Raw genomic sequence first — 25,302 nt, forward strand, 5'->3', positions numbered from 1 at the left:
AGCCGACTTTAAGGCTCCTGAAGACCATGGATTGAAAAGCACTCCACAGGATGTCATTCCCTGGATACCAGAGGAACTCTACCTATACCTCAGGATCTCCATGCCAGGCACCCCTCTGTGCAGCCAGGCACCCCTCTGTGCAGCCAGGCACCCCTCTGTGCAGCCAGGCACCCCTCTGTGCAGCCAGGCACCCCTCTGTGCAGGGACAGCAGGATGAACTGGCTGCATTTGCAGCCATGGAAGCAGGAGGGAGAGTGAAGGCCTGGAGGAGCCTTGCTCCGGCCCCCTGCTGCCTTTCTTTTCCCATGGCCCAGGTGCTGCTCTGCCCTGGATGTGGGAAGAAGGCAAAGCCACCAATCAGGACTCGCAGTACAACTTAACCGAGGGTGAAGTGGATAAGCATCAGTCCCCAGGCGAACTCTGGTTGACTGGGACAGCACAACAGAAGAGCGTGTGCCAAACCCTGGGGGAGGCAAAGCAAGAGCCAGGCCCGTGGGGCTCCCTCACCTGCCTCTACTAAGGCCCTCAGGACTTACGAGGAAGCAGGAACTGAGGCTGCTTGGCTATTTATTGGCCGTAAAAAAGGAACTGTACAGATCTGAGGTGCAAGAATTAAGAGGGGGGCCCTATCTGAGGCTGTATGCCCCCCCATTCCAGAATGCTCCAGTCCAGAGCCTGGAGCGTGGTCCTTGTGTGCACATCTGTATTGGTGAGCTTTGTAGACACACGGAGTGTCTGCTAAGTGAGCTGCCCCCGTGGGGGGCACTGGGATTCCTTGCCCAACAGCTGGGCCTGAAGAGGCTGAGGAAGCCAGAGCCTATTAACGGCCCAGCACGGTGGCTAACAGAGCCATGCGGATGTACATGCCGTTCTCGGCCTGGCGGAAGTAGGCCGCTCGGGGGTCGGAGTCCACTTCCACACTGCAGGAGAAGCAGATATGTTACCTTGCAGTTTGCCTCCTCTACCCCTCACACCAAACCTTCCTATTTCTACCACCAGTGTGACCCTGAGCTTAGGCTCTGCCTCCAGAAAGCCTCCAGAATCTTGGAGCACGAGAAGAAAACATTTAGCCAGTCCCAACACTAGGCTCCTCCCACAGGCAGCCTCCAATTGGAAGGAGGCATTACCTTATCTCGTTGACTCGGGGCATCGGGTGCATCACCACCATCTTTTTCTTGGCCCGGGTCATGATGTGGGGTGTGAGGATGAACTGACCAAAACACTGCAAGGCAGATGGGGTCCCGATTAGTGCTTCAGAGGAGGGGTGGCTGCAGAGGACACGATCTCATCTCCCCTCCCTACCCACAGGTAATTTTGGCAGCTGAGGGGCTGGGACTTGACAGCTCAGCCCTGGCATGTGCCCAGCCTTCCCGCCCTCTCCTGTGGATGCCTACAGTGCTAACACTGCTCTCTTCCCCCAGCCAGGCACTCACAGCCTCGTATTCCTGGGTGGACCCGAACCGCTCCTTCTGAATTCGAGTCATATAGAGCACATCGGTGTCTGGCAGCGCCTCCTCGATGTTTTCAAACTCCTCCTGTGGGAGAGCAAAGCCCGGGTCATGGTCAGGGCGGCCTCCTCTCCCAAACCACGGCCCCCAGGTCAGACTGGGCCCTTATGTCTCACCTGCTTGGTGCCACGAGAGGCCACAAAAGCCCATACACTTGGTGGCATGCGTAGGCTGGGAGGTGCCACATAGCGCAGGCTGACACGGTACTGAGTGAGCAGGCAGGCCAGGGAGTGTACAGTGCGTCCATGCTTCAGGTCACCTACCATAGTGATCTATAGGAGAACCCAATCACGAGAGGGACTCAGACTGAGTGCCTATACCACCATCTCAATGTCTTGGGCTCCGGGTGGGACTAACACCCTCTCCAGTCCTCTCCCGGCAGGGCTCTGATCTCCACTACTCTTACCGTCATGCCATTAACGGTGCCCAGCTCTTCCCGGATGGTGAAGATGTCCAGCAGGGCCTGCGTGGGGTGCTCACCAACCCCGTCCCCAGCATTGATAACTGGCCTCCGGCAGTGCTTGGCTGCCAGCTGTGACAACAGGAAGAAAGATGGAGGATGCTACTTCTTGCAGCAACTTCCAACTTCACCGCCACTGCTCCTGTGTCCTCACACCCATCTGGCCCAACTCTGTGTGTGTGTGTGACTACTCCTGGGTCCTCACACCCATCTGGCCCAACTCTGTGTGTGTATATGTGACTACTCTTGGGTCCTCTCACCAACCTGGCCCAACTCTGTGTGTGTATGTGTGTGTGTGTGTGTGTCTATTCCTGGGTCCTCTCACCCACCTGGCCCAACTCTGTGGGCGTGTGTGTGCGTGCGTGTGTTTGTGCACTGGGGCTTAAACTCACCATTACATTCTGCCTTTTCACTCAAGGATGGTGCTCTACCATGAGCCACATCTCCACTTCTAGCTTTCTGCTGGTTAATTTGAGATGAGAGTTTTGGGGATTTTTCTATCCAGGCTGACTTCAAACCACAATCACTAGATCTCAGTGTCCCGAGTAACTAGGATTACCAACTAAGACGTAAGATGGTAGCACCGGCAGAAGGGACCTGTCCAGACCCATCAGCCTCATGTCAGTATGCAGGCTGCCCTCACCTCCACTGCTCCAGGCTGAGGGTGCCGGAGCACGACGACGTCAGCGTAGCAGCTCATGGTCTGCACTGAGTCAATCAGGGATTCACCCTTCTGGACAGAGGATGTGGCTTCAGAGAAGCTAAGCACAGCACCCCCGAGCCGGGCCATGGCCGCAGCAAAGGAGCTGCTGGTCCGAGTGCTCACTTCATAGAACATGGAGGCCATGACCTTACCCTGGAGAAAGGACAAGGTGAAGGCACATGAGCATGCTTGCTCTGGGGAGCCCACAGGACACCTCTGTCTCCCCTCTTACAGGGGCTGCTCAAAGGGCCCTTCTCCATCATGTATCAGAGGTGAAAACCCTATAGATCTGTCTACCCTTCTCAGGCCACATGATTCCAGGGAGAGCTGAATCTGGTGCCCAGGCCCCAGACCAATACCACTGCAAGGTGGGAAAGCATGGTGGAAGACCTAGAGAGCAGGACATTTCAGAGAAGAGGGCTGAACCATAGATAGTACAGCGCTGGACACCGGAGGGACCCAATGGCACTCAGGCCACAGCCCTGACCTTGAGGATGTCGAGGCTCCGCTCTTTCTGCACCATCATCCGCAGTGTGTGCGCCACATTGAACAGATGAGACATCTAAGAAGTCAGCAGGGAAGGCACTGAGGTTCTGGCCCCAGGCTCAGAATCCTCAGTGCTCTGGGGAACAAACCCCGTTCTGTCCCCTAGATACCTACCTGATCCTTCGTAAACTGCTTCACAGACAGGATGTGTTGGCCCACTAATGAATGCAACAAGGGTGAGGTCTGGGGGTGCAGCAGGCCGGGGGCTGCCAGGTTCTGTGGCGATGCCTGTCTGGGGACTGGTGGTGGGGGGTGGCAGGTGCTCTCAGGGGTTCCCGTCAACTCTGCAGCGAGAGATGGGGCAGAAGTGATGGGGCAGAGACTCCTCCACCTAGTCCGCACTGCACAGGGCCCCTCAGTGAGCGTGGGTCAGGACAAACTCACCTGTCTCCGCTGCCTTCCAAGAGGTCTTCTCCTTTGGCTCTTCAGCTGCAAATAGGGTGGGCAGCAAGTTAGATGTTAACATGTTGCTAAGGGGTAGAGGACCCCATTTTCCTGGGGACTCTGGATCACAGTGCTTGTTAACCACCTCACACCAGTCACTATAGCAGGTTAGGAGGAGGGCAGGGAGGGGTGCAGAGGTGCTGGGGAGGGACACTGGACTCCCCATGGGCTGGGCTGTAGGATCAGCAGGCCCTCCCAGTGCTTCCCAGCTATCACAGGGATCTGAGGCAGAGAACAGCCAGGCTCACACCAACCAGCAACTAGGATTTACCCCTTGCTCGGCTGCCCCATGAGATCCCAACTCCTGGGCGAAGAAACATAGCTGCCCACAACAAAAGAATGCCTGTGAGAAGACACTGTGGGAGGTGTACCTCACATGTGACAAAAAGTAGGGTACAGTGGATTAGACAAGGTCAAAGGGATGGACAGGACAGGGTAAGCAGACAGAGGCGAATGCTGGAAGAGCATCTCTCCCTACAGAACAGAGGGACTCGACCTCCTGTGCCACACGAAGCCGTCCTACCTGGCAGACCGGGGTCAGAGGCTCGGTGGATTCGGGGTGGCAGGTGGAAACGGCCATCAGAAAGACCTGGAATGGCCCGGCGTGGCCTCTCAGGCGTCTGCAAAGGTGACAGCATGTTGCAAAGTGACTGACCTAACACTCTAGCACACATTCATTTCCTCAGGAAGAACCAAGTAGTCCTTGTAACCCCTCTCCCTTCCATCACCTCCTCTCTGCTCCATCCTCTCAACATGTTGGCAGCAGGCAGCAGACACACTGGCCTCTGTGTGTGCTAACCCAGTAACAGGCCCCTGACAAAACCTGGGCTGGATGAACACTGATCCAAGGCAGCCTCTTAAACTAAGAGTTCACTCTGTTCTGCAGGTGGTGTACGGTTTTCCACCCCCACTGAAGCACCAATGGAAATGTGGAGTTGTAAGTTCTGCCTTAGGGCATACTGCCCAGGCCCGCCTCACCCAGGCCTAGCGCAGACGTGTGTGGGCCCAAAAGTGTGGTTACCGTGGTTATCTCACTGGTGGCAGGGACTGAAGGTGGGGGCTGGGGAACAGCACCCTGGGGCCACTTCCGTACATCTTGTCCATAGCCTGGGGGCACCAGCACCTGCAAACAGAAGGTGGAGTCAGGGCCATGAAAAGAAAGACAACACCCTAACCCTGGCTTCTAAAGAAAGACAAAATCATGTTTCCTGGAGTACAGGGTGGGTGGAGTGAGAATGTGGGTGTCATTGGAAAGAAAAGGAAAATGGTGCAGAAGTCACCGCTGAGACTAGGCAGGGTCCCCACACATACCTGCCCATCAATATAGGCAACTTCCCCTCGTAAGACCACACGGCGGACGGTCCCCTTCACCTTCTGCCCCTCGAATGGTGTCCAGTGGGCCTTGGAGAAGGGCATGTGGCTGGGGATTGTCCACTCATGCTCCAGATCCACCTGCGCAAAGGATCGTGAGTTGTGGAAGGATAGGTCACACAGAAACAGTCCCAATGCCGGGCGCCAATGGCTCATGCCTTTAATCCTAGTCAGGAGGCTGAGATCTGAAGATCATGGTTCAAAGCTAGCCCAGGCAGGAAAGTCCGTGAGACTCTTATCTCCCATAAACTACTAGAAAAGCGGAAGTGGTGCTGCAGCTCAAGCGGTAGCGACCTCGCCTTTGAGCTGAAGAGCACAGGGACAGTGCCCAAGCCCAGAGTTCAAGCCCCCAACCGACCAAAAAAAGAAAAGAAAAAAGAAACAGTTCCAATGCGGCCAAACACCCCCTTTCCAACTCCTGGCCTCGGTCCCCACCTCCACATAGGTGTCCTCCTGCAGGGGCAGGTGGAAAATCCGCCGAGGAGCATGGTGCAGTCGCTGCAGCACGTCATCCAGACTGAGCCGGCCCTCACTCACGGCCGTCAGCAGCAGGGGTAGCATAGTCTCTAGCCCTGGGAAGCCGGGAGGAGGCTGGGCCCCGCATTTCTCTTCCAGGGTGTGGGGGGCTGGGAGAAAAATAGTCATTACCCTGGGGGTGGGACTAGTCGCTTCCACCTCTAGGAGAGGGGACAGAAAGGGTCACACGCCCCCAAACTACACATCAGTGACCTCTTCATTCTAATAAGCCCAATCTCATTTTTTCTGAGAGCTGGACACTAGGAAGTGGGGCAGCTGCCTTCTCTGCACACCTCAGCCCACTTGCCATCATCTGTCTGAGATGAAGTGCTGAATAAAGGCCGTGCTCCTACACAGATCAAGACGGTCTCAGCCCAGCCCATTTTCTTTTCTTTTCTTTTGTTTTTTTACATTACATTAAATGTTTTTATTCTGTTCTCTATCTTATCAAACAAACCAGCCCATTTTCTTTCTAGGGCTGCCCCACAGTTTGAGCTAGGGCATGAGCCTGGCGGAGTAGAAGAGGAAAACGCTGAGCCCTCTCACCATGGTCTGTGGCAAAGCAGTCAATAACATCCATATTCTCCCAGAGGGCTTCCACATCCTGGCGAGAGCCAAGCTTAGGCCGGACGTCCCCCTTTCCAGGTCCAAGGCGCTCCAGGTCATCCTGGCTCAGGAACAGGTGATGAGGTGCTACCTCACAGGTCACAGGCAGCCCTTGTGCCTTTGCAGCTTTGATCAGCAGGATCTGGGGAGAGTGCAGGGAGATCCAGGAGGCTGCTACATGCCCTGTTCTACAAAGTCCCCGGGGCCAGCATCCCTTCATGGAGCACGAGGGGCCAAGTGTGCCACGGGTGCTGGCTTGAGGCTCTCTCACCCTCTCCTGCCCCAAAGGCCTCTCATGACCTCTGTCATTACTGGGAGAGTGACAGGGGCACCAGAACCCCTGGTGCATTCTCACCTCCTCTTTCCGAGCCACGTGGCATATGTGTACTGAGCGCTGAGTCAGCTGAGCCACCATGAGGATGGCAGCGATGGTCTGTTTCTCTGCATGGACCACGATGGGGAGGTGGGATGGCCATGTCTCAAAGTGCTAGGGGCAGAGAGAACTGATGAGAGTGTGCGGAGCCTGAGAGTCTGTGCTTGTCAGTCTTCTCTGAGTGCACCCCAGAATCCTTGGTGCTGGCAAGCCCTGCATGCTAGGAGATAGCCTTCTACCGCAGGCATATTCCTTACCTCCATCCACTGGGCCACACTGTCCAGCTGCAGCTCAGAGAAGGTCTCGTTGAGATAGAGCTTCAGCCCTGCTGCAGACCCAGCCACAGCACCCAGGGTGCCAGCATTTTCAGATGAGGCCCCAAGGAAGAGGGCATAGTCACAGCGAGCACCAGCCTCTGCCAGCTGGGAAGAATACACATGAAGTAAGGCTCACTGGCAGTCATACTCATTCACACGCTGGTGCAGGCCTTGCGCCAGAGGCCTGGGCCCAAACAAGGGCAGAGGGAAAAGGACTGAGGGAGGCAGGGGTGCAAAGGCTCACCTTCTGGGCAAGAGCCAGAGAAGGGGCATCGATGATGGGGGGCCGGGTATTAGGCATGGCACAAACCATGGTGACACCCCCAGCCAGGGCAGCAGCAGTGCCAGAGGCAAAGTCCTCCTTGTGTGTCCCACCTGGTTCCCGAAGGTGCACATGAACGTCAATCAATCCTGGGAGAACATAGGGACAGCAAGAATAGAGAGACATTCAGAAATAGGAAGGACACAGGGATAATTGAAGCCCCTCTGTCAAGGAACCCTGGACTGAGGAATGAAGGTGCCCAAAGTGAGACAGAATCTAGGGACTTCTTGATATGATCGAGCCACACTGCTATGTTAGCTGCTATCAAATTCCCAAGGGATTCACTTACCAGGGAGTCGCACAAGTTTCTGTGAGGTCATGCAATCTACATGCACCTTCAAAGGCGGGGCTGATCCGATCTGGCCCAGAGCCTGTAAGTGCAGAATATGGTCAGCATTAGTTTCCAAGGAGGCGATGCTGGGAGTTGTAGGTAGGGACCAGACTCCTCTCCCTCCATGCCCACCTGTTCCCGAGGCCAAAGCTTGAATGGTAGCATGTCTGTTTCACAATGACATTATAAATGTGCACACATGCACGCACACACACACACATGCACACACCATGAGAGCCACAGTATCTCTACCAGTACCCAGGCCTCTGTTACCTCCACAAAGAGTTTTGTGCACTTGATATCGATGATGAGTGGCACAGAGAAGTCAGCAGCCAGGCGCCGAGTACGATAGCCCTTGGTGACGAAGGAAGAGAGACGCCGGCCCCCAGCCCCACGCATGGACAGGTTAATCACTAGCTCAAAGTGATTCTCAGCCAGTTGCTCCAAGATGCTTCGCTGTGGTGGGCACTCACCATCCACAGCTTCTTCAAAGTGCCAGTCCACAGCTGTTACCTACAGCCCAAAGCCAAGGTCATGGCCAAAGTGAGACTGGCAGGCGTTAGGAAAGCCAGCCTAAAGGGAGAGGAGCTAGCCTAGGACTTCATGACAAGACTGAGAACAAATGGGGTGGGGACCAGGGGCTGCCTCCATTGCTACTGGCAAGGTTGAACTTCTTAACAGGAAAGGTATCTTAACAGGAAAGTTGTGGAGGAAGACAGGTTACCAAGGGCTACAAGCACAGTGAGCTCACGTGTGTGCACATACAGAGAAGACTTGGGGAGGGGAAAACACCAGTACAGGACTGTGGGGACTTCTCTAAGTGCTCATGCATCTTCTACTGCACGTGTACACAGAACACACGTTACTAGCACATCACAGAAAGGAGGAACAGGGAAAGACCCTCTGAGGCCTGAGGAGAACAGACAGTTGGCCGTAGGAGGTGCACCTTGACGCCATGCTCAGTGTAGAAGTCAGCTGTGCCCAGACTGGCGTAGAGGCTGTAGCCCAGGCTCTCCAGCAGCCGGACTGTGGGGAGCAGCTCACTTTTGTTCTGAAATCAAGCAGAAGAAACATGAAGAGGGTGCCTTCCACTCCCAGGTTAAGTCCTGGCAGCCAAGGGCTTGCAGCCCCTAACTTCTCGAGTGCCCCTCCCCCACACATTCTGGTACCTTGTAACTGCCAATGGTTAACAGGATGTTCTTCTTGGGAATCTTAAAGCCAGTACTTAGCATGGCTTTGAGGTAGGCCTCACAACGGCTCTCCCCAAAGCCAGCCACCTCCCCAGTACTGGTCATCTCCACACCTAGCACCACATCGGCACCCGCCAAGCGGGAAAAGGAGAACTGAGGCACCTGAGGGAAGAAGAGTGCAGTGTCCTGTGTCACTGTTATCCTCTTTTGAGTGCAGCAGTTCCTGTCTTTAAATTCTTTGCACAATTGGTCATGTAGGTTTAACAGACTGCTGTACGACAAAGCTATTTTGGGACTGATTTCTCTTGCCCCATTATTTCTGAGCTTCTAAAGACTGAAGACTACCTCTATCTCACAACTGGAAATCCCTTGCCCAGCATGTGTATAACTACCGACTGGGCCTTTTCTCTCCATTTGTCTGCTAAGCCCAAGGGTTCTAGTCCTTCTTACCTTTACCCCAACGACTCCAGAGCCAGTCATTAGTCCCACTGGTTCCACCTTCTCCCCCATGATGACTCGTGTGGCCAAGGCTACTAGGTCAACACCTAGCGTCTTGGAGACGAAGGGGAAGGAGCGGGACACACGCACGTTGCATTCAATAACCTTCAGCTGGTCATCCTGGGGCAGAGAAGCACCAGGTCAGTCTTTGGGTAGCACCTGGGCTGCTCATGCTGCCCTGTTGACCTTGGTTGGCTCCTATCCCCAGAATCCATTCTGTTAGTAATCAGCCTGACTGGCTGGCACAGCCCTGACCATACTGCAGGCTCCAGACCTAGTCCTCCCAGATTTGCTGCCCACACAGACAAGCGCAGAAGACACTACAAGGGTTTTCCATGTTTTCTTTTTTTACCTTGGCTATGAGCTGTAGATTGAAGGGTCCCATGACCTGGAGCTCCTGGCCTACAGCATGCACAATGGCTTTGATCCGTTCCAGAGTTTTGGGGGTAATGTCTTGTGGTGGGGTCACCAAGGTGGCATCTCCTGAATGCACACCTGCATTCTCCACATGCTCAGAGATGGCAATGGCTGCCACCACACCATCACATGCCACTGCATCCACGTCAATCTCCTAGCGGGGGACACAGGCAGTGTGAGGCAGGGTAAGAGACATGTTCTCCTCCCACCTGTCCTTCCCCTAGGAATCTTCTTTTACACAAAAGCATCAACACAACCCATCTTTCCCAGCCCAATGAGCTGATGATTCTGTAGGGACCCGGAAAGTCTCCAGATGCAGGAGGCTTTTCACCTTGGCCTCCTGGATGAACTTGGAGATGACCACAGGGTGTTCCTTGGAGACAGCAGCTGCACTACTCAGGAAGCGCTCCAGGTCTCCATCAGTGTAGGCTACATTCATAGCAGCACCACTCAGCACGTAGGAGGGGCGCACCACACAGGGGTACCCCACAGTCTTGCAGAACTGGCGAGCAGACTAAGGGAGGCAGGGAGCTTAGCAGGGTTGGTCACACTCACTCATAGACATCACCTGGCTCCCCAGCCCCCCCCCACCCCCGCCCGTGGGCCCCAGCCTACCTCTAGGTCACTGAGCTCCCTCCACTGAGGCTGGCTGATACCAATGGTGTCGAGGAGCCGGGAGAACTTGAATCTGTTCTCAGCCGAGTCAATGGCTTCAGGGGAGGTGCCCAGCACCCGGCACTGTTGCCGATGCAAAGCCATGGCCATATTATTGGGCAGCTGCCCACCCATGGACAGGATCACGCCTTCAGGGTTCTCCAGCTCATAGATGTCCATCACCACCTTTTAGTACAGGGTGGCAACAAAAGGGGTCAGGGAGCTGAACCTTCTTCCTGCTCATTGTTTCCCTCATCCCCAAGTGCCAGAGAATCTTGGATCACCAAGACTGCCACCCAGGCACTGGCAGGCCCATCTTTCTCACCTCAAAAGAGATCTCATCAAAGTAGAGTCGGTCACACATGTCGTAGTCAGTACTGACCGTTTCTGGGTTATAGTTCACCATGATGGTCTTATACCCCATCTGTCATGGAGAAGAATGCAGTAGCAATTAGGAGGGAGGAAGGACACAAGAAACAAAGTCCAAGTCCCCACTGCAGAGTGCAGCCACCTCAGTTTCCTATGGAACAGCTAGCTTAGAGCTCACAGCTAGCTTACAGCCTTGGGGGAATGTAGGCAAAGTGCAGGGGAGGAGACTCAGACATTATGTGGGGCCCAAGAAAGGCCCAGAGTTCTGGCAAATTCTGGTTACTAACAGGAGAGCCAAGAGGATAGGCAATTGCTAGAGCAGAACAAAATACCAGAGAAACTGATGGGAAAGATGGACTCTCAGACCTTTCGCAACTGCTGGATGCAGCCTACAGCACACCAATCAAACTCAACACTGGAGCCGATACGGTAGACGCCAGAGCCAAGAACCAAGACATGCGGCGTTTGGAAGGTGAGGTCATGTGTGTTGCCCCTATACGTCAGGTACAGGTAATTTGTCTGGGCAGGCCACTCAGCTGCGACTGTGTCGATCTGCTTCACTGCTGGGCAGATTCCCAGTTCCTGCCGTTGCTTGCGAACAGCCAGCTCTGTGCTAAAGGAGAAGAAGGGTCAGAAACAGAGGCCCTGGTAGTAGGGTGAGGACAGCAGAGGGGTGAGATCTCAGGAGTTATATCTTGGGGATGAAACCTAGAACTTTCCAAGCTCCCCACTAATGGCCTTTCTGGGCACAAAAGCTCCCAGCCCCACACTTCTTGGCCCGAGGCCCTCACCGCCATCTCTGACCTCAGAACTGCAAGGGCAATCTGCTTGTCTGAGAAGCCAAGGCACTTGGCCTGGTACAGCAGGTCAGGGGGCAGAGGCTGTCCTCGGTGTTGTTCCAGCAGCTGGGCGTGAGCCACAATGCATTTCATTCGGTGCAGGAACCAGCAGTCAATGCGAGTGAGCTCATAAAGGCGCTCGATCGAGTAACCAGCGCGCAGAGCGGCAGCCACCACAAAGATCCTTTTATCTGTTGGTGTCTCCAACTCCTAAAAGGGAGAGAGGTCCAAAAGTGAAGCAAAAATAGTCCCAGCCAGCAGGTGTAATCCTAGTACTTAAGAGGCTGACGTGGGATCACTTGAGGCTACAAGTGAGACCAGCTTGGGAAATATCCCCATCCAATAGGTAGATAGATAATACACACAGATAAAATTGTACAGTTATATGAGCACCTCTAGATGTACAGGAATTGACTGTGACATTGTGTCAGGCAAGAAAAACCATATATTGCTGCTCAAACTCCTAACTACAAACATGGATACAAACTTCAACTGCCTCTCACTGGCTGTAGGTTGCCAACAACTTGTATAATCTATCTAGTGCTTGGTCTCCTCACCTGTAAAAACAAGTCTAAGCTGAGTGCTGGTAGCTCATGCTTATATTCCTAGTTACTCAGGAGGCTAAGATCTGTGGATTGCAGTTCAGAGCCAGTCCAGGCAGGAAAGTCTGTGAGACTCTTTATTTTTTTTTTTTTTTGCCTTGAACTCTAGGCCTTGGTGCTGTCCCTCAGCTCTTCAGCTCAAGGCTAGCACTCTACCACTTGAGCAACAGCACCACTTCTGGCTTTTTTCTGCTTAGGTAGTGCTAAGGAATCGAACCCAGGGCCTCATGCATGCAAGGCAAGCACTCTACCACTGAGCCACCTTCCCAGGCCCTATGAGACTCTTATCTACAGTAACAGCTGGAAAGTGGAGCTGTGCCTCAAGTGGTAAAGTGCTAGATTTAAGCAAAAGGAAGCTCAAGGACAGTGCCTAGGCTGTGAGTTCAAACCCCAGGACCAACAGACATACAGACACACATACAAAAAAAAAAAAAAAAAATCCAAGGGCCAGGCGCTGGTGGCTCATGCCTAGCTATGCAGGAGGCTGAGATATGAGGATTGCAGTTCAAAGCCAGCGGAGGCAGGAAAGGCCATGAGACTCTTATCTCCAATTAACCACCAGAACTGGAAGTGGTGCTGTGGCTCAAATGGTAGAGTGCTAGCCTTGAGCTGAAGAGATGTGGGACAGCACCCAGGCCCAGAGTTCAAGCCCCATGACCAACAAAAAAAAAAAAAAAAAAGGAAAAAAAAATCCAAGTCTAATATCGGTAAATGAGATGATACCTCAAAATGCTTAGCAAAAGTAAGGGTTTAAGGTGTAGCTCAAATGACAGAGCACTTGCCTAACAATCTTTAGTGATACAAAGCCCAATAAAGAAAAAATAATTTTAGTGAAATGAAAACAAAGCAAATGTCCAATGATGACAGCTGCTAGTTTGTCAACAAGCTCAAAGTCTAGGGCATAGAGCACAAAGGTTCATGTTAGGGGCGCCGCTGGGAAGGGGTGCTGCTTACCACATCACTGACTGGCTTCACTGTGTGATCAAAGCCCACACAGTTCTCATCCACCATGCGCAGGGCCTTCTGGAAGGCCTCCTCAAATGAACGTCCGATGCCCATGACTTCACCTGGAGGAACAGGATAGATGGAGGGAGGGAGAGGCACTGGCCAGCCACATGTGTATAAAAGCTTCCAGGAAGGTTTCAAGGCAAGCCCTATGGTGATGAGCTTCATGGCATTTTGTGATTTAAAAATCTCACATCTATACCCCTTCTCCCATTTTCATGGGAGTGTGCTGAGTGGATATGAAAAATTAATGTGTCTAAAATGGATGTGTGGATACTGGGACTTGTTAAGTTTATCACATGGCTCCAAATACTGATGGCTATCCAGTTACTTGGCTTGCTTTATTCAGACCATGATGACACCATCTGGAATCTGTTTCATCTTTTAAGAAGAAAATAATCCTACTATCTTTGAACTCATCCAGAACCAAATACATTTTTTGGGGGGTGCCAATCCTGGACCTGGGCACTTTTCTGCTTAATGCAGTGCTCTACCACTTGAGCACAGCACCACTTCTGGATTTTGGATTTAATTGAAGGTAGGAGTCTCACAGATTTTTTTTTTTTTTTTGCCCAGCTGGCTTTGAACCATGATCCTCAGATCTTGATCTCTTGAGTAGCTAAAATTATAAGTGTGAGTGACCGGCACCTGGCACTAATACATTTTTTTTGGGGGGGTGTCCGGTTGTGGGGCCTGAACTCTGGGCCTGGGAACTGTCCCTCAGCTCTTTAGCTCAAGGTTAGCCCTCTACCACTTGAGCCACAGCGCCACTTCCAGCTTTTTTTTTTTCTTTTTGCTTATGTGGTGCTGAGGAATCGAAGCCAGGGCCTCATGCATGCAAGGCAAGCGCTCTACCACTGAGCTATCTTCTCAGCCCCACAATTTTAACAATCATTTGAAGCCAATTTAATCCAATTCTGAATGACAAAGATTATGGGTGATCATTTGTCTTTGGCTAAACCTTTTCTCAGCTGAGTGTCAGTGACTCATGCCTATGATCTTAGGTATTCAGGAGGCTAAGACCTGAAGTACTGTGTGGTTCAAAGCCAGCCAGGGCAAGAAAACCTGTGAGACTCCTTCTCAATCAACCATAAAAAGCCAAACTGGAGGCTTGGCTCAAGTAATACAGTACAAGCCATGAGCAAGGAAGAAGTACTAGGCCCCAAGACTAGCACAGAAAAACAACAAAGACAACAACTACCAAACTCTTTCCTCTAGGATTATTTTTTCTTCTTTTTGGATACAGTGTCAAACTATGTAGCTCAAGCTGACTTCAAACTCATGATCATCCTGTCTCAGTAACCTGGGGTTACAGGTATGTGCCATCATGCCCGGCTCATGTATTTTATGCAACAGAAGCAAGTTATAAAAAGCTATCAAAGAACATCATGTTCTAAGAATACTTGAATAGATGTAAAACATCTGAATGCCTCAGCAAGGAAACAAGCTTTTGATTGACCTATTTTCAATCCACTTCTTTTAGCCATAATTTAATTATGGCCTCATTCCCATGTTTATTATAATTTTCATATAACAGAAATTCATCTCCAGAAGGAACAACTTGGCAGTCTTGAGGATTTCGAAAAATTCAGAAATAATAACTGAGCTCAAACTTACTTGTTCAAAGACCACTACTGCTCCAAACAGAGATTAAGAGCACCAAGAAAACTGCTCCCATCTACTAAGCTGGCAGCACTTTTGCTTTAGAAGACAGTCTAAAGCAAGTAAGGGATACCACAAAAAAGGGTGTCAACTTAATTCCAACCTGCACCACCACTGCATAGTAGAGGGCTACTATACCCCTCGTGTCTACTGACAAGGTTCCCATTAAAATAAACATTGCTGACATGCTGCACTGATTGTAACACTGCATTAAAAAAATTATTTCATTTAGTGACCGAGGCACAAAGTGCCAGAGGAGTCGTTAGACAAAGAAATGGCTGCCACCAAGCCAACTTGGGTTTAGAGAAGTTCAGAGGAAAGCAACAATAATTATTCCCCTAAAATTTAAATATTTAAACAATGAATCAATGTTACTGGCACTGAAAAAATCTCACGATGAGGCTGTAGGTGGCTCATCCAACTCATCTCATAGATTACATACCGACCAAAGAGCGTGTGGCTAGGAGCCAGGTGGAGTGTTCAGTTTCTGGCTCAGCACACTACTGGTTTGTGTGCCTCAGACAAGTCACTTCCTACTGTGGGCACCTTAGGTTACTTATTTTTTTGTTAAATAAGAGAGATGAAGCTGGGCACTAATGGTTCATGCCTGTAACCCTAGCTACTGAAGAGGCTAAGATCTGAGGATTGCAGTTCAAAGCCAGCCAGGGCAGAAAAGTCTTATCTCCAATAAACTATTCACAAAGAGCTAGAAATGTTGCTGTGGCTCTCAAGTAGTAGAGTGCTAGCCTTGAGCACAAAGAGGCTCAGGGACAGAGGCTAGGCCCTGAGTTCAAGCCCCAGGAATGGCAAAAAAAGAAGAAGGAGGAGAAGGAGAAGGAGAGGAAGAGGAGACTAGGCTCTGAGTTCAAGCTCCAGGAACGGTAAAAAAAAGGAGGAGAAGGAGGAGAAGGAGAAGGAGGAGAAGGAGAAGGAGGAGAAGGAGGAGAAGGAGAAGGAGGAGAAAGAGAAGGAGAAGGAGGAGAAGGAGGAGAGGAAGAGGAAGAGGAAGAAGAGCTGAGATAGTCTGATGTTTGCGCCTCATTCTTGAAATGGTATTTCAGCACAGATTTCCAGATGACTTTGCCCCAGTCCTCATAAAGAGGACTATATTAGGTGACATGTCCCTATTAGCTCTGAAAAACCTTGTTTCTATAAGCCACTACTAATAAAGGAGCCAGGGAACTTTCAGGCTACACTTTGACTTTCTAGACTATGGGGCCTGTGGGGTAACTTGGGATATGTCGCTCACCAACACTCTTCATGCAGCTCCCAATCTTGGTACTGACACGCAGGAACTTGCTGAGGTCCCAGCGAGGAATCTTTACCACACAGTAGTCCAGGCTGGGTTCAAAGGCTGCTGTTCCTCCAGTAACAGAGTTCCTGGGGGCCAGAGTGGCAGTGCCAGGACAGGGAGGGAGACACATACAAGGGTAAGCTTTCAGAGAGCTCTCTGGAACCCCACAAATCCAGAGCTATGTCCTTTCTGCGTTTTTTTTTTTGTTTTTTTTTTTTTGGGGGGGGTCCGGTCGTGGGGCCTGAACTCTGGGCCTGGGCGCTGTCCCTCAGCTCTTCAGCTCCAGGCTAGCGCTCTACCACTTGAGCCACAGCGCCACTTCCAGCTTTTTTCTTTTTGCTTATGTGGTGCTAAGGAATCGAACCCAGGGCCTCATGCATGCAAGGCAAGCGCTCTACCACTGAGCCACCTTCCCAGCCCCAGATCTATGTCCTTTCCCAGTCCCAGTCCCACACATTTTTTATTCCGTTTCCCACCCCTTTAACACTAGATTCTCCCAACGTGTACCTGAGCTCAGGCAGGGGAATGCCCAAAGCTAGCTTGGCGGCCACATAGGCCAATGGATAGCCTGTGGCCTTACTCGCCAGAGCAGAGCTTCGAGAAAGCCTGGCATTCACTTCAATGATGTAATACTGCAAAGAGGGAGAACAGAGAAAGAGAGTCACTGGGTACCTGGCCTATATGTTCCTGTCTAGGAGAGATTTTGAAGGGAGACAAAGTAAGATCTTCCCATAGGAATGGAGTGCAAAACAGCCCTCCCCAAAGCCCCACTTTACCGGGCTTCCACTCTAGAGTCTGCAGAGCCCAAAGACCTCTTGAGGCCTGAAGATTACAGAAGGCAGAGGAGACAACAGCTGCAATATTCATTCCACCCTTACCTGCTCAGACTCCGGGTTCAAGGCATACTGTACATTGCACTCTCCAACAATCCCCAGGTGCTGGGTCACCTTGATGGCTGTCCGGCGCAGGAGCTGGTACTCTCTGTCATTCAGTGTCTGGCTTGGAGCCACCACTATGGATTCTCCAGTGTGGATGCCCAGTGGGTCTAAGTTCTCCATATTACATACCTATGAAGGGAGATCATGGAGGTCACTGACAAGGGAAGTCAGAGGAGGCTGCATCTCTAGGTCTTGTTCTACTGGGTCTGAAGAACCCAGAATCCTCAAAGGGCTCCTACCCCAGTCTCTGCTCTTCTAAAAAGCCCAGACTGCCAGAATCACTCATCCCCAAGCACTCACCGTCACACAGTTGCCATAGGCGTCTCTCACCACCTCATACTCGATCTCCTTCCAGCCCTTCAAGGACTTGTCTATCAGCACCTGGCTGGTATGGGCAAAAGCAGGGGCCACAAGAGCCGAGAGCTCCTCCTTGGTGGAAGCAAAGCCAGAGCCTAGACCACCCAAGGCAAAGGCTGCCCGCACCAGCACAGGGTAGCCTAGTCGCTCAGCAGCTGCCTGGGCCTGCAGTTAATAGAAGACATAAACCAACAGGTCATTTCCTGCTTCCCAGAGGGTGGCTGGACTCAAGAGTAAACAAGATCTAAAGACAATGACACCATTCTACTCCCACCCAACCACCACTCAAACCTGTTCAAGAGAATTTGCAGCCTCACTGGGGGCCACATGCTCTCCAATCTCCGCCATCCTGGCAGCAAAGGCACGTCGATCCTCAGTGAGTTCGATGGTCTCCACAGGTGTGCCCAAAACGCGGACCCCATACCGAGCTAACACCCCAGCCTTGGTTAACTCTACACCACAGTTCAGGGCTGTCTGGCCCCCAAAAGTCAGTAACACACCATCTGGACGTTCATTACGTATCACCTGAGGCAGAAAAGTCATAAGTATTAAGATCTTAGGTGTAAAGTAGATCAGAGCAGACTAAAAGTCCAGAGTAACCACTGAAATCCCCTGTCCGTGGAGAGTCCCCACTTCAGTCCATCCTTACCCAAGTCATACCTGCGTTACATAGTGAGCTGTTATAGGAAGGAAATAGACCTTGTCAGCAAGACCCTGAGATGTCTGCACTGTGGCAATATTGGGGTTGATCAGCAATGTCTGGATGTTCTCCTCTTTCAGGGCCTTAATTGCCTAAGAGAATAAGAATGGCCTATCAGCCTCTAGTGTGGAAGCAAGATCACAGTCTTAGGCCAGTATCCCTCCTCCCTCTTCTCTCTATGTTCTCAGTCCTTAATAAATGACTTACTCTTTTCATTTCCTTATCTATCTGTACATCCCCAAATCCCTACTCCATTTTCTCCCTGCAATCAATGTTTTGTTCACACCTTAGTCCTCCTCAAGACCATCCGTTTGAGAGGGAGGAGGGAGGGTAATGGGAGAAAGAGGTCACACATGGCGGGCAGAGAGGTCACATATCACACATCACAAAGGTACAAAGACAATGCCTAACCTGAGAACCTGAGTAGTCAAATTCTCCAGCTTGGCCAATGGAGAGACCTCCAGAGCCAAGGATCAGAACCTTTCGTGGTGGTGGAAGCCCAGAGCCAGGGGTGGGGAGCTCAGGGGGACAGAGGCGCTCAGTCAGCCGCTCTCGGACTGTGGAGGCAAAGAACGGCGTGGAATGTCAGAGCTGAGTAGGGCTCCAGAGACATCTGAATTTGTCCAGAGAAAATCATGCAAGTAATGAATGGCACAGAGAGGACAAGAACCCAGAACTCGTGACTCTGGAGTACCCGTCAATATAAGCAGTATAAACTCTCTGTTCTCACTCTGCCCTTAATGTCGCAAACACAGGAGTTTCCAGGGCATGTCCATCTTATGACAGACCCATCCTAGAGCCAGCCCCAATCTTAGGTCTACTCAAAGGTTTACCTGTCTTGCCTCCAGGGTTCCCAGCTGCAACTTCTTTCACAGTTTCCAGAAAGATATCAAAAAGCAGTTCCATATCTGAAGGTCCGGCTCGGTGCTCTGGGTGAAACTGGACACTGTTGAAGAGATTGGAAGAAAAAACCCATTCTTGTCACTAGCATGCCACCAGCAGCACAGAGATGGGACTAGCATAGAGTTTATCCCAATGGAATGAACTCGGGTTCACTGCTGTGTCTTAGTTTCCCATCTTCAAGGTGCTGGGATAGCAAAGCCACCCTAAAGCATGCCCAGGCTCACCTGAAGAAGGGCAGGCTGTTGTGTACAATGCCTTCATTAGAGCCATCATTAGCATTGGTGAACAGAGGTGCCCAGCCTGCTGGCAGTGAGTCTGTTTCCACAGCAAATCCATGGTTCTGGGATGTCAGAAAGCAGCGCCCTGAGCCTACCAGCAAACAGGGCTGGTTATGGCCTCTGTTTCCGTATCTGGAGATGGAAGCATGCAGAATCATAGGCTGCTCTCGGGCCCATGCTTTATTGCACCAAACCCAGCTCTACTCGATTTTCACTGCCCTAAACAGCCCTGCTCTCATTTCCACGTAACACCTTCCAACTACACTCAGCTACTCACTTTTCCCTCATGTCCCAAGCGGGGGCCACTTCTCCCACAAGTCCCACCTCATCTTGTAAGTCTTGGCCCCAATGGCCAAGGCTAACAGTTGGTGTCCCAGACAGATCCCGAAGACAGGCCGGGGATTAGGCTCAGACAAGACACAGCTCAGAGCAGATACCACATTGGGATAGGATGCAGGATCACCAGGACCATTACTTAGGAAGAGACCATCATACTCTGGAGTGGGCAGAAAAGATGGCATCAAAAGCAATAAAAGACAAACCCGCAACCCTGACCATGAGCAGAAGCCCTGGTTTCCACCTTTTCTTCTGCACCTCATACCAACTTTTAGCAATTGGACTAAGGGACAAATCTTCCACTCAGGCTGCTAGTCTGAGGCAGGTCCCTGCTACTCACCCTGGCTGTTTAATGTGTGATCCCAGGGTACCACAGTGACCTCAGCTCCAAGTTGGCACAGACACCGGATCTGATTATACTTGAGGCCACAGTCCAAAGCAAGGATCCGAGGGGTGCCCCCTGCATTGAAAACCTGTGGCGTCTACGGAATAAAGGGCTAACAGTTGGCAGCTATAAGCTATGCCACCTCCCACCTTTAAAGTGCTAATTCTTCCCCAAGTCTTTACCTAGTTGCCTGCAGAAAATAACTACTGCACTTTCGATTGCAAAACTCTACTCTCCTTCTTTACCTTAATGGAGACCTCTGGCACCAAGGGTTGAGCATTGGGATCCAAGAATGGAAGGGCTGAAGGCTCTGTCCCATCCTGGACCAGCTTCCCCAGCAGCGACCCCTGTTCCCTCAACTTCTTAGTCAGTTCTCGGGTATCCACTCCTGCCAAGACAGCACAGCCTCATAGGTCACACTCCACCAAGTCAGTCGTCAATGAGGTTATACTGCCAGAGTAGTTACAGCGCCAGAGGCACTTTGCTCCAGAGACCTGTGGGCCTCAAGGCTATTCTACAGGCACGGAAATCGTGGGCTATCATCATATTGCCAAAAATATTACATTTGATTTGAACCACCATTCCACATCAATCCAGCTATTTTTTTTTAAAGTATTTTAAGGGTGAAAAAGACATGCTAAATAACACAACGAGAAGCTGAGGAAGTTTTCAACATTGCCTATACATGAGGATTTTTTTAATTTAAGTAGTTATACAAAGGGGTTACAATTCCATAAGTTAGGTTATAAATATAATGCTTCTTGGTCAATGTCACCCCTTCTTTTATTCTCCCATTTCCTCCACTCCAGTCACAACATTCAAGTTACATAGTTCATTTTTTTTTACATAGTTCATTTTTTACATAATGAATTAATGTTGTTTTTGTGTGTGTGTATGTGTGTTTTAGTGTGTGTGTACCAGTACTGGACTCGAACTTAGAGCTGCATACTCTCAATTGTTGTTTTTTTTCCTCCAAACCACACTGGAGCTCTACCACTTGAGCTATACCTCCAGTTCAGCTTTTTGCTAGTTAAGTGAGAATGGAGTCTGGGAGGTCTTTCTGCCCAGGCTGGCTTCAAACTTTGATCCTCTGGGTCTCAGCACCTTGAGTAGCTAGAATTTATAGCCACAAGCTACCTGCACCCAGCTAAGGAATTTATTTTTAAAAAATATGATAATGGGCCTGGTGTGGGTGGCTTACTAACTGCTCAGGAGGCTGAGATCATAGGACTGTTGTTGGAAGCCAGCCTGAGAAGGAGAGTCCATAAGACTCTTGTCTTCATTTAAACATCAAAAAGCCAGAAGTGTAACTGTGGTTCAAGTGGCAGAACCCTAGCTTTAAGCAAAAAAAAAAATCTCAGGACAGCATTCAGGCCCTGAGTTCAAACCCTAGGACAGGAACACACACATAAAAAAGTATGACAATAGGAATTGGTGGTGTGGTAGAACTCAAGTGGTAGAACACCAGCTGTAAGCAAAAAAGTTGAGTAAGAGGCCCTGAGTTCAAGCCCCAGTACCAATTATTATGTAGTCATTATACTCAATGTATACTATGTAAAAAGTGAACTATGTAGCTTGATGTGAGGAAGAAATTGGGGGAGAATGAAAGAAGGGGTGATACTGACCAAGAAGCACTGTACTTATAACCTGAATTATGGAACTGTAACCCCTTTGTACAACTACATCATCATCATCAAGCTATAGGTATGGCTCAATTGGTAAGAGTGTCAGCCAGAAGCAGACAAGCCAAGCAAACACAATTTCACACTTTCTATCACAAATTAGACTCAGGTTCCAACACATTTTAGAGACCCTCTGAATGCTTTCCACCTACGAACACTGTGCTGTCGGCCACCTAGATGTCTGTTAGCATACCTTGCAGGCCTGGGATACCATGCTGCTGCAGCCACTCATGCAAGGTGCATGAGGCACTCCAATGGCTGGGTGTGGGGCAGCACTCTCCCACCACCAGTCCTGCCACATGGATCCCCGAGGATTCAAACCACTAGAGAGAAGGAAGAGATTGTGAGAAGCCCAAGGCCAACTATCTCCCCAAGGCCTTTCCCCATTGTCTGGCCATGGACTCTCTGCTCAGCCACAATGAATACACCAAACACTATGTACTTCTGCAGGTGTGCCCTGTCCAGGCCTGAATGATAACTGGAAACAATCATTTCTTTTCCTTTCCTTAATCCAAAATTGACATCAGGAATCCCCTTTTCTGCCTTCTCAGAAAAGAGGATCTCTTTGTGTCTCTTTCTAAGAGCTCATCTACATCTCATTTCCACCTCTGTTTACATTTTATTATGAATATGTATTTGTACCTGTCACAAAACTGAAATCCTCAAGAGAAAAGTCACTGGTACATAGTGTCAGTGAACATTTACTGAGTGTTCTTAGGCACAAGCACTGTAATATATGTTGGAAAAAAGGCACTGAGCAAGAATAGATAAGGCCCCTGTCTCCACAATGTTAGTTTCTAACTTAGGAAGCCAGAAATGAAAAAGATAATAAACAAGATGTTAATTACTCCATGTGAAAAAACAGTAAGAAAGAAAGGGTGCCTAACATGACTCAAAAACAGTTTTGGAATACAGTACTAGATGGTGATTGCATTATTTTCCTGCTTTCTTTGGGACTGTAATTTTTAAGTGTGTAATATCTAAAGATCTCATGAGTTAGCCCAGGAAAGACAAAGCTGAAATTCTTTCTCTCCAATGAACCAGCAAAAAGCTGGAAGTGGAGTCATGACTCAAGTGATAAAGCACCAGCGATGAGTGAAGAAGTCCAGTGAAAGTAGAAACCCTGAGTTCAAGACCCAGGACTGACCAAAATAAACAAAAAAGATAACAAACTTATTACCCAATAGTCAAACATTGAATAATTAAGCAGGAAATTTATGGTGATACAATTAATATATTTAAATTACATTAAAAGCTTGGGCATACCAGAAATTGGTGACTCATATCTATAAATCCTAGCAACTCAGGAAGCTGAGATCTGAAGACCATGGTTGCAGCCAGCCCACGCAGAAAGACTGTGAGACTGTTATCTTCAATAAACTACTAAAAAAAGCTGGAAGTAGCACTGTGGTTCAAGTGATAGAGTGCTAGCCTTGAGCAAAAGAAGCTTAGGGACAGGCCCTGAGTTCAAGCCCCAGGACCAGTTTAAAAAAAAAAAAAGAAAAAGAGCCCAGACATGGCAGTTCATGTATGTAACCCCAGCACTAAAGCTGAGGCAGGACATACTGGTACTTGAGGCTAGCCTGGCTGCATAGACTTGGCACAAGGAAAAAAAAAGTTACATTCAGTTCAATGGTCAAGATGAATATTGAGACTGCTCTAAAAGAATCTGAAGGAGTTTGTCAGAACCTCCTCAGGGCAGGTGAAGTAATTCACAAGTGCATGTACAGCAAATGGGCTACAGAACCACCAATGTTGGACTAGTGGCTCCGTACGAAGCCTCACTTAGTCTGCTCCTACGAGGGTCTTAATTTAGCAATTTTACAAAGTAAATTCTGTCAGTGACATCAGCTGACAAAGCTGAGAACTGATACGTTAACCCAACTCACCAGATAACTGAATTATAAAGCAGAATGCTGAAAAGTTGGTGATAAAGGTGCTTTCCAGGAAAAATAGATTAGTATGTCCTTTATCCAGAATTCCCTTTCCCCAATGTCAGAGTGACTGGGATGACAAAAGAATAATAATAGACTTAAAGCTGAATACCAATGACTCATGCCTGTAATCCTAACTGCTCAGGAAGCTGAGATCTAAGGATCCAGGCAGATCAAAGCCAGCCCAAGCAGGTACTGTATAAAAAACCAATTTACCAGCAAAAAGCCAGAAGTAAAGGTGTGGCTCATGCAATAGAACTCCAGCCTTGAGTTTAAGTTGCAGCAGCAGCCCCGCCCTGCCCACCCTCTTCCCCCCCCACACACACACACAAAATAAAGACAGAAAAAAATTACAGGCTTGTTCAGGATACCAGAACAAAGCAATTTTTTGAAAAACACTGAAACTGGGCTATGGTCATGTCTATTATTAACTACTATGTTTGGGCTTTTTTTACTTCAACTCTCACAGGACAACTTAGCTTCCAAATTCCGCAGAAAGATGGAGAAACTCACTGCAGGAGGAAACTGAGTTTTCTAACCTAGAGGGAAAACTACCACTAAAGAGCAGGAAATGAGATAAGGCAGTGTAAAAAAATCTAGAAGACCACAACCAATGTCATTGGTTATAAGTAAATTGGCACCTGTCAACCAGAAGAATGTGACCCTCCTTTCCAGCCACCTTCTCACTAATTTATGTAACCCTGAAATATTGCTTTGCTCTAATGACACAGATGCTACCAAACCTTCACTAGATCCTTAATAAATAAAGCCCAGACTCTGGTTTGGCTTCAAGGCCCTCCAAGCCCACCGCAGGTTCTGAATCACTTTGGACCACGGTTCCCTCAAATTTGTTTTGCCCTTTCTTTGCTCCATGCCTTCTCCATGAGGGTACTCCACTGTGGCCTCGGCACTGGGCTTCTCAAGGTACTAAGGGACTCCAAACTACAGTCGTCTGAGTCAGTGAGTACCTAACGCTCTCTCCAGGATGCCTAGCGGGGTGTCAGAGTCGTCACTACACTTAACGCTTAGCTGCTGATTTGAAAAGGAATGTAGAGAAAGCACTGGGTGTGGCTACCTTGCTGAGCCCGAATTCGTCCACTTCATCAGGGGGGATGCCGTAGTTACCGATCAGCGGATATGTCAGCACTAAGATCTGTGCTTTGTAGGAAGGGTCAGTGAGGGCCTCGGGGTAGCCGACCATGCCGGTCTGGAACACTGTAGAAGGAGGCAGGGCTGGGCTGGGCTGGGGCAAGGGCACTCAGAACCCTGCCGAGTACACCCCAGGCGCCTGCCTGTGTGCGGGATCAAAGGCGCTGAGGCCGGGGCGACCGCGCACGGGGAGATGGGCTGTGCAAGCGGGGTCTGGGCAGGGGAGGGTGGGTGGAGAGGGGTCTTAAAAGTGCGATGAGGTGGGCAGCCCGCCCGGGCTCGCTTACCCACTTCCCCAGAAGCCGACACAGCGGCCCCGAAGGGCCGGCCCCGCAGCACCGACCCGTCCTCCAACACCAGCGCGGCCATGGGGACGGAGCTGAGGCTGGGGCGAGCACCGAGATGCGGAAGGCGCGGCGAGCCCCGCTGGAACCAGTCGAGTACGGCGCGCCGGAGTCGGTCCACGTGGCTGGCGGCGCCGGGCGCTGGAGAGGAGGCGGGCTCAGCAGCCTATAGTCCCGAGCGCGCTCCACGACCGCGCGACTGCGGCGGCGCGGGGAGCCGGCAACGTGAGGGGCGGGGCCTGGCGCGTAAGGGGCGTGGTTACGGGCGG

The 25,302-nt window shown here is 50.4% G+C and overlaps 1 protein-coding gene across 1 annotated transcript; it reads right to left on the minus strand.

The window, feature by feature from the left end:
- Positions 1-559: 559 nt before the first annotated feature.
- Cad (carbamoyl-phosphate synthetase 2, aspartate transcarbamylase, and dihydroorotase) lies at positions 560-25,184 on the minus strand. Its single transcript, XM_013013671.1, has 44 exons — positions 24,977-25,184; positions 24,616-24,755; positions 21,800-21,929; positions 20,170-20,312; positions 19,880-20,021; positions 19,528-19,699; positions 19,150-19,335; positions 18,856-18,968; positions 18,434-18,579; positions 17,983-18,114; positions 17,614-17,847; positions 17,266-17,487; positions 16,906-17,094; positions 16,535-16,659; positions 15,983-16,113; positions 13,021-13,133; positions 11,430-11,674; positions 10,992-11,238; positions 10,582-10,680; positions 10,218-10,442; positions 9,934-10,116; positions 9,538-9,756; positions 9,138-9,305; positions 8,667-8,849; positions 8,444-8,548; positions 7,771-8,010; positions 7,456-7,537; positions 7,089-7,255; positions 6,785-6,949; positions 6,510-6,641; positions 6,095-6,296; positions 5,468-5,658; positions 4,973-5,113; positions 4,683-4,784; positions 4,185-4,281; positions 3,602-3,646; positions 3,332-3,501; positions 3,159-3,233; positions 2,612-2,824; positions 1,915-2,040; positions 1,625-1,780; positions 1,434-1,535; positions 1,128-1,222; positions 560-920 (listed from the first exon to the last, which is right to left on the minus strand). Exons 1-44 carry the CDS (start codon positions 25,056-25,058, stop codon positions 821-823), a joined length of 6,675 nt encoding a protein of 2,224 aa, XP_012869125.1. The 5' UTR covers positions 25,059-25,184; the 3' UTR covers positions 560-820.
- Positions 25,185-25,302: the final 118 nt, after the last annotated feature.

The sequence above is a fragment of the Dipodomys ordii genome, unplaced genomic scaffold (genome assembly GCF_000151885.1).
Source record: "Dipodomys ordii isolate 6190 unplaced genomic scaffold, Dord_2.0 Scaffold20, whole genome shotgun sequence".
In the NCBI taxonomy this organism is placed as follows: Eukaryota; Metazoa; Chordata; class Mammalia; order Rodentia; family Heteromyidae; genus Dipodomys; species Dipodomys ordii.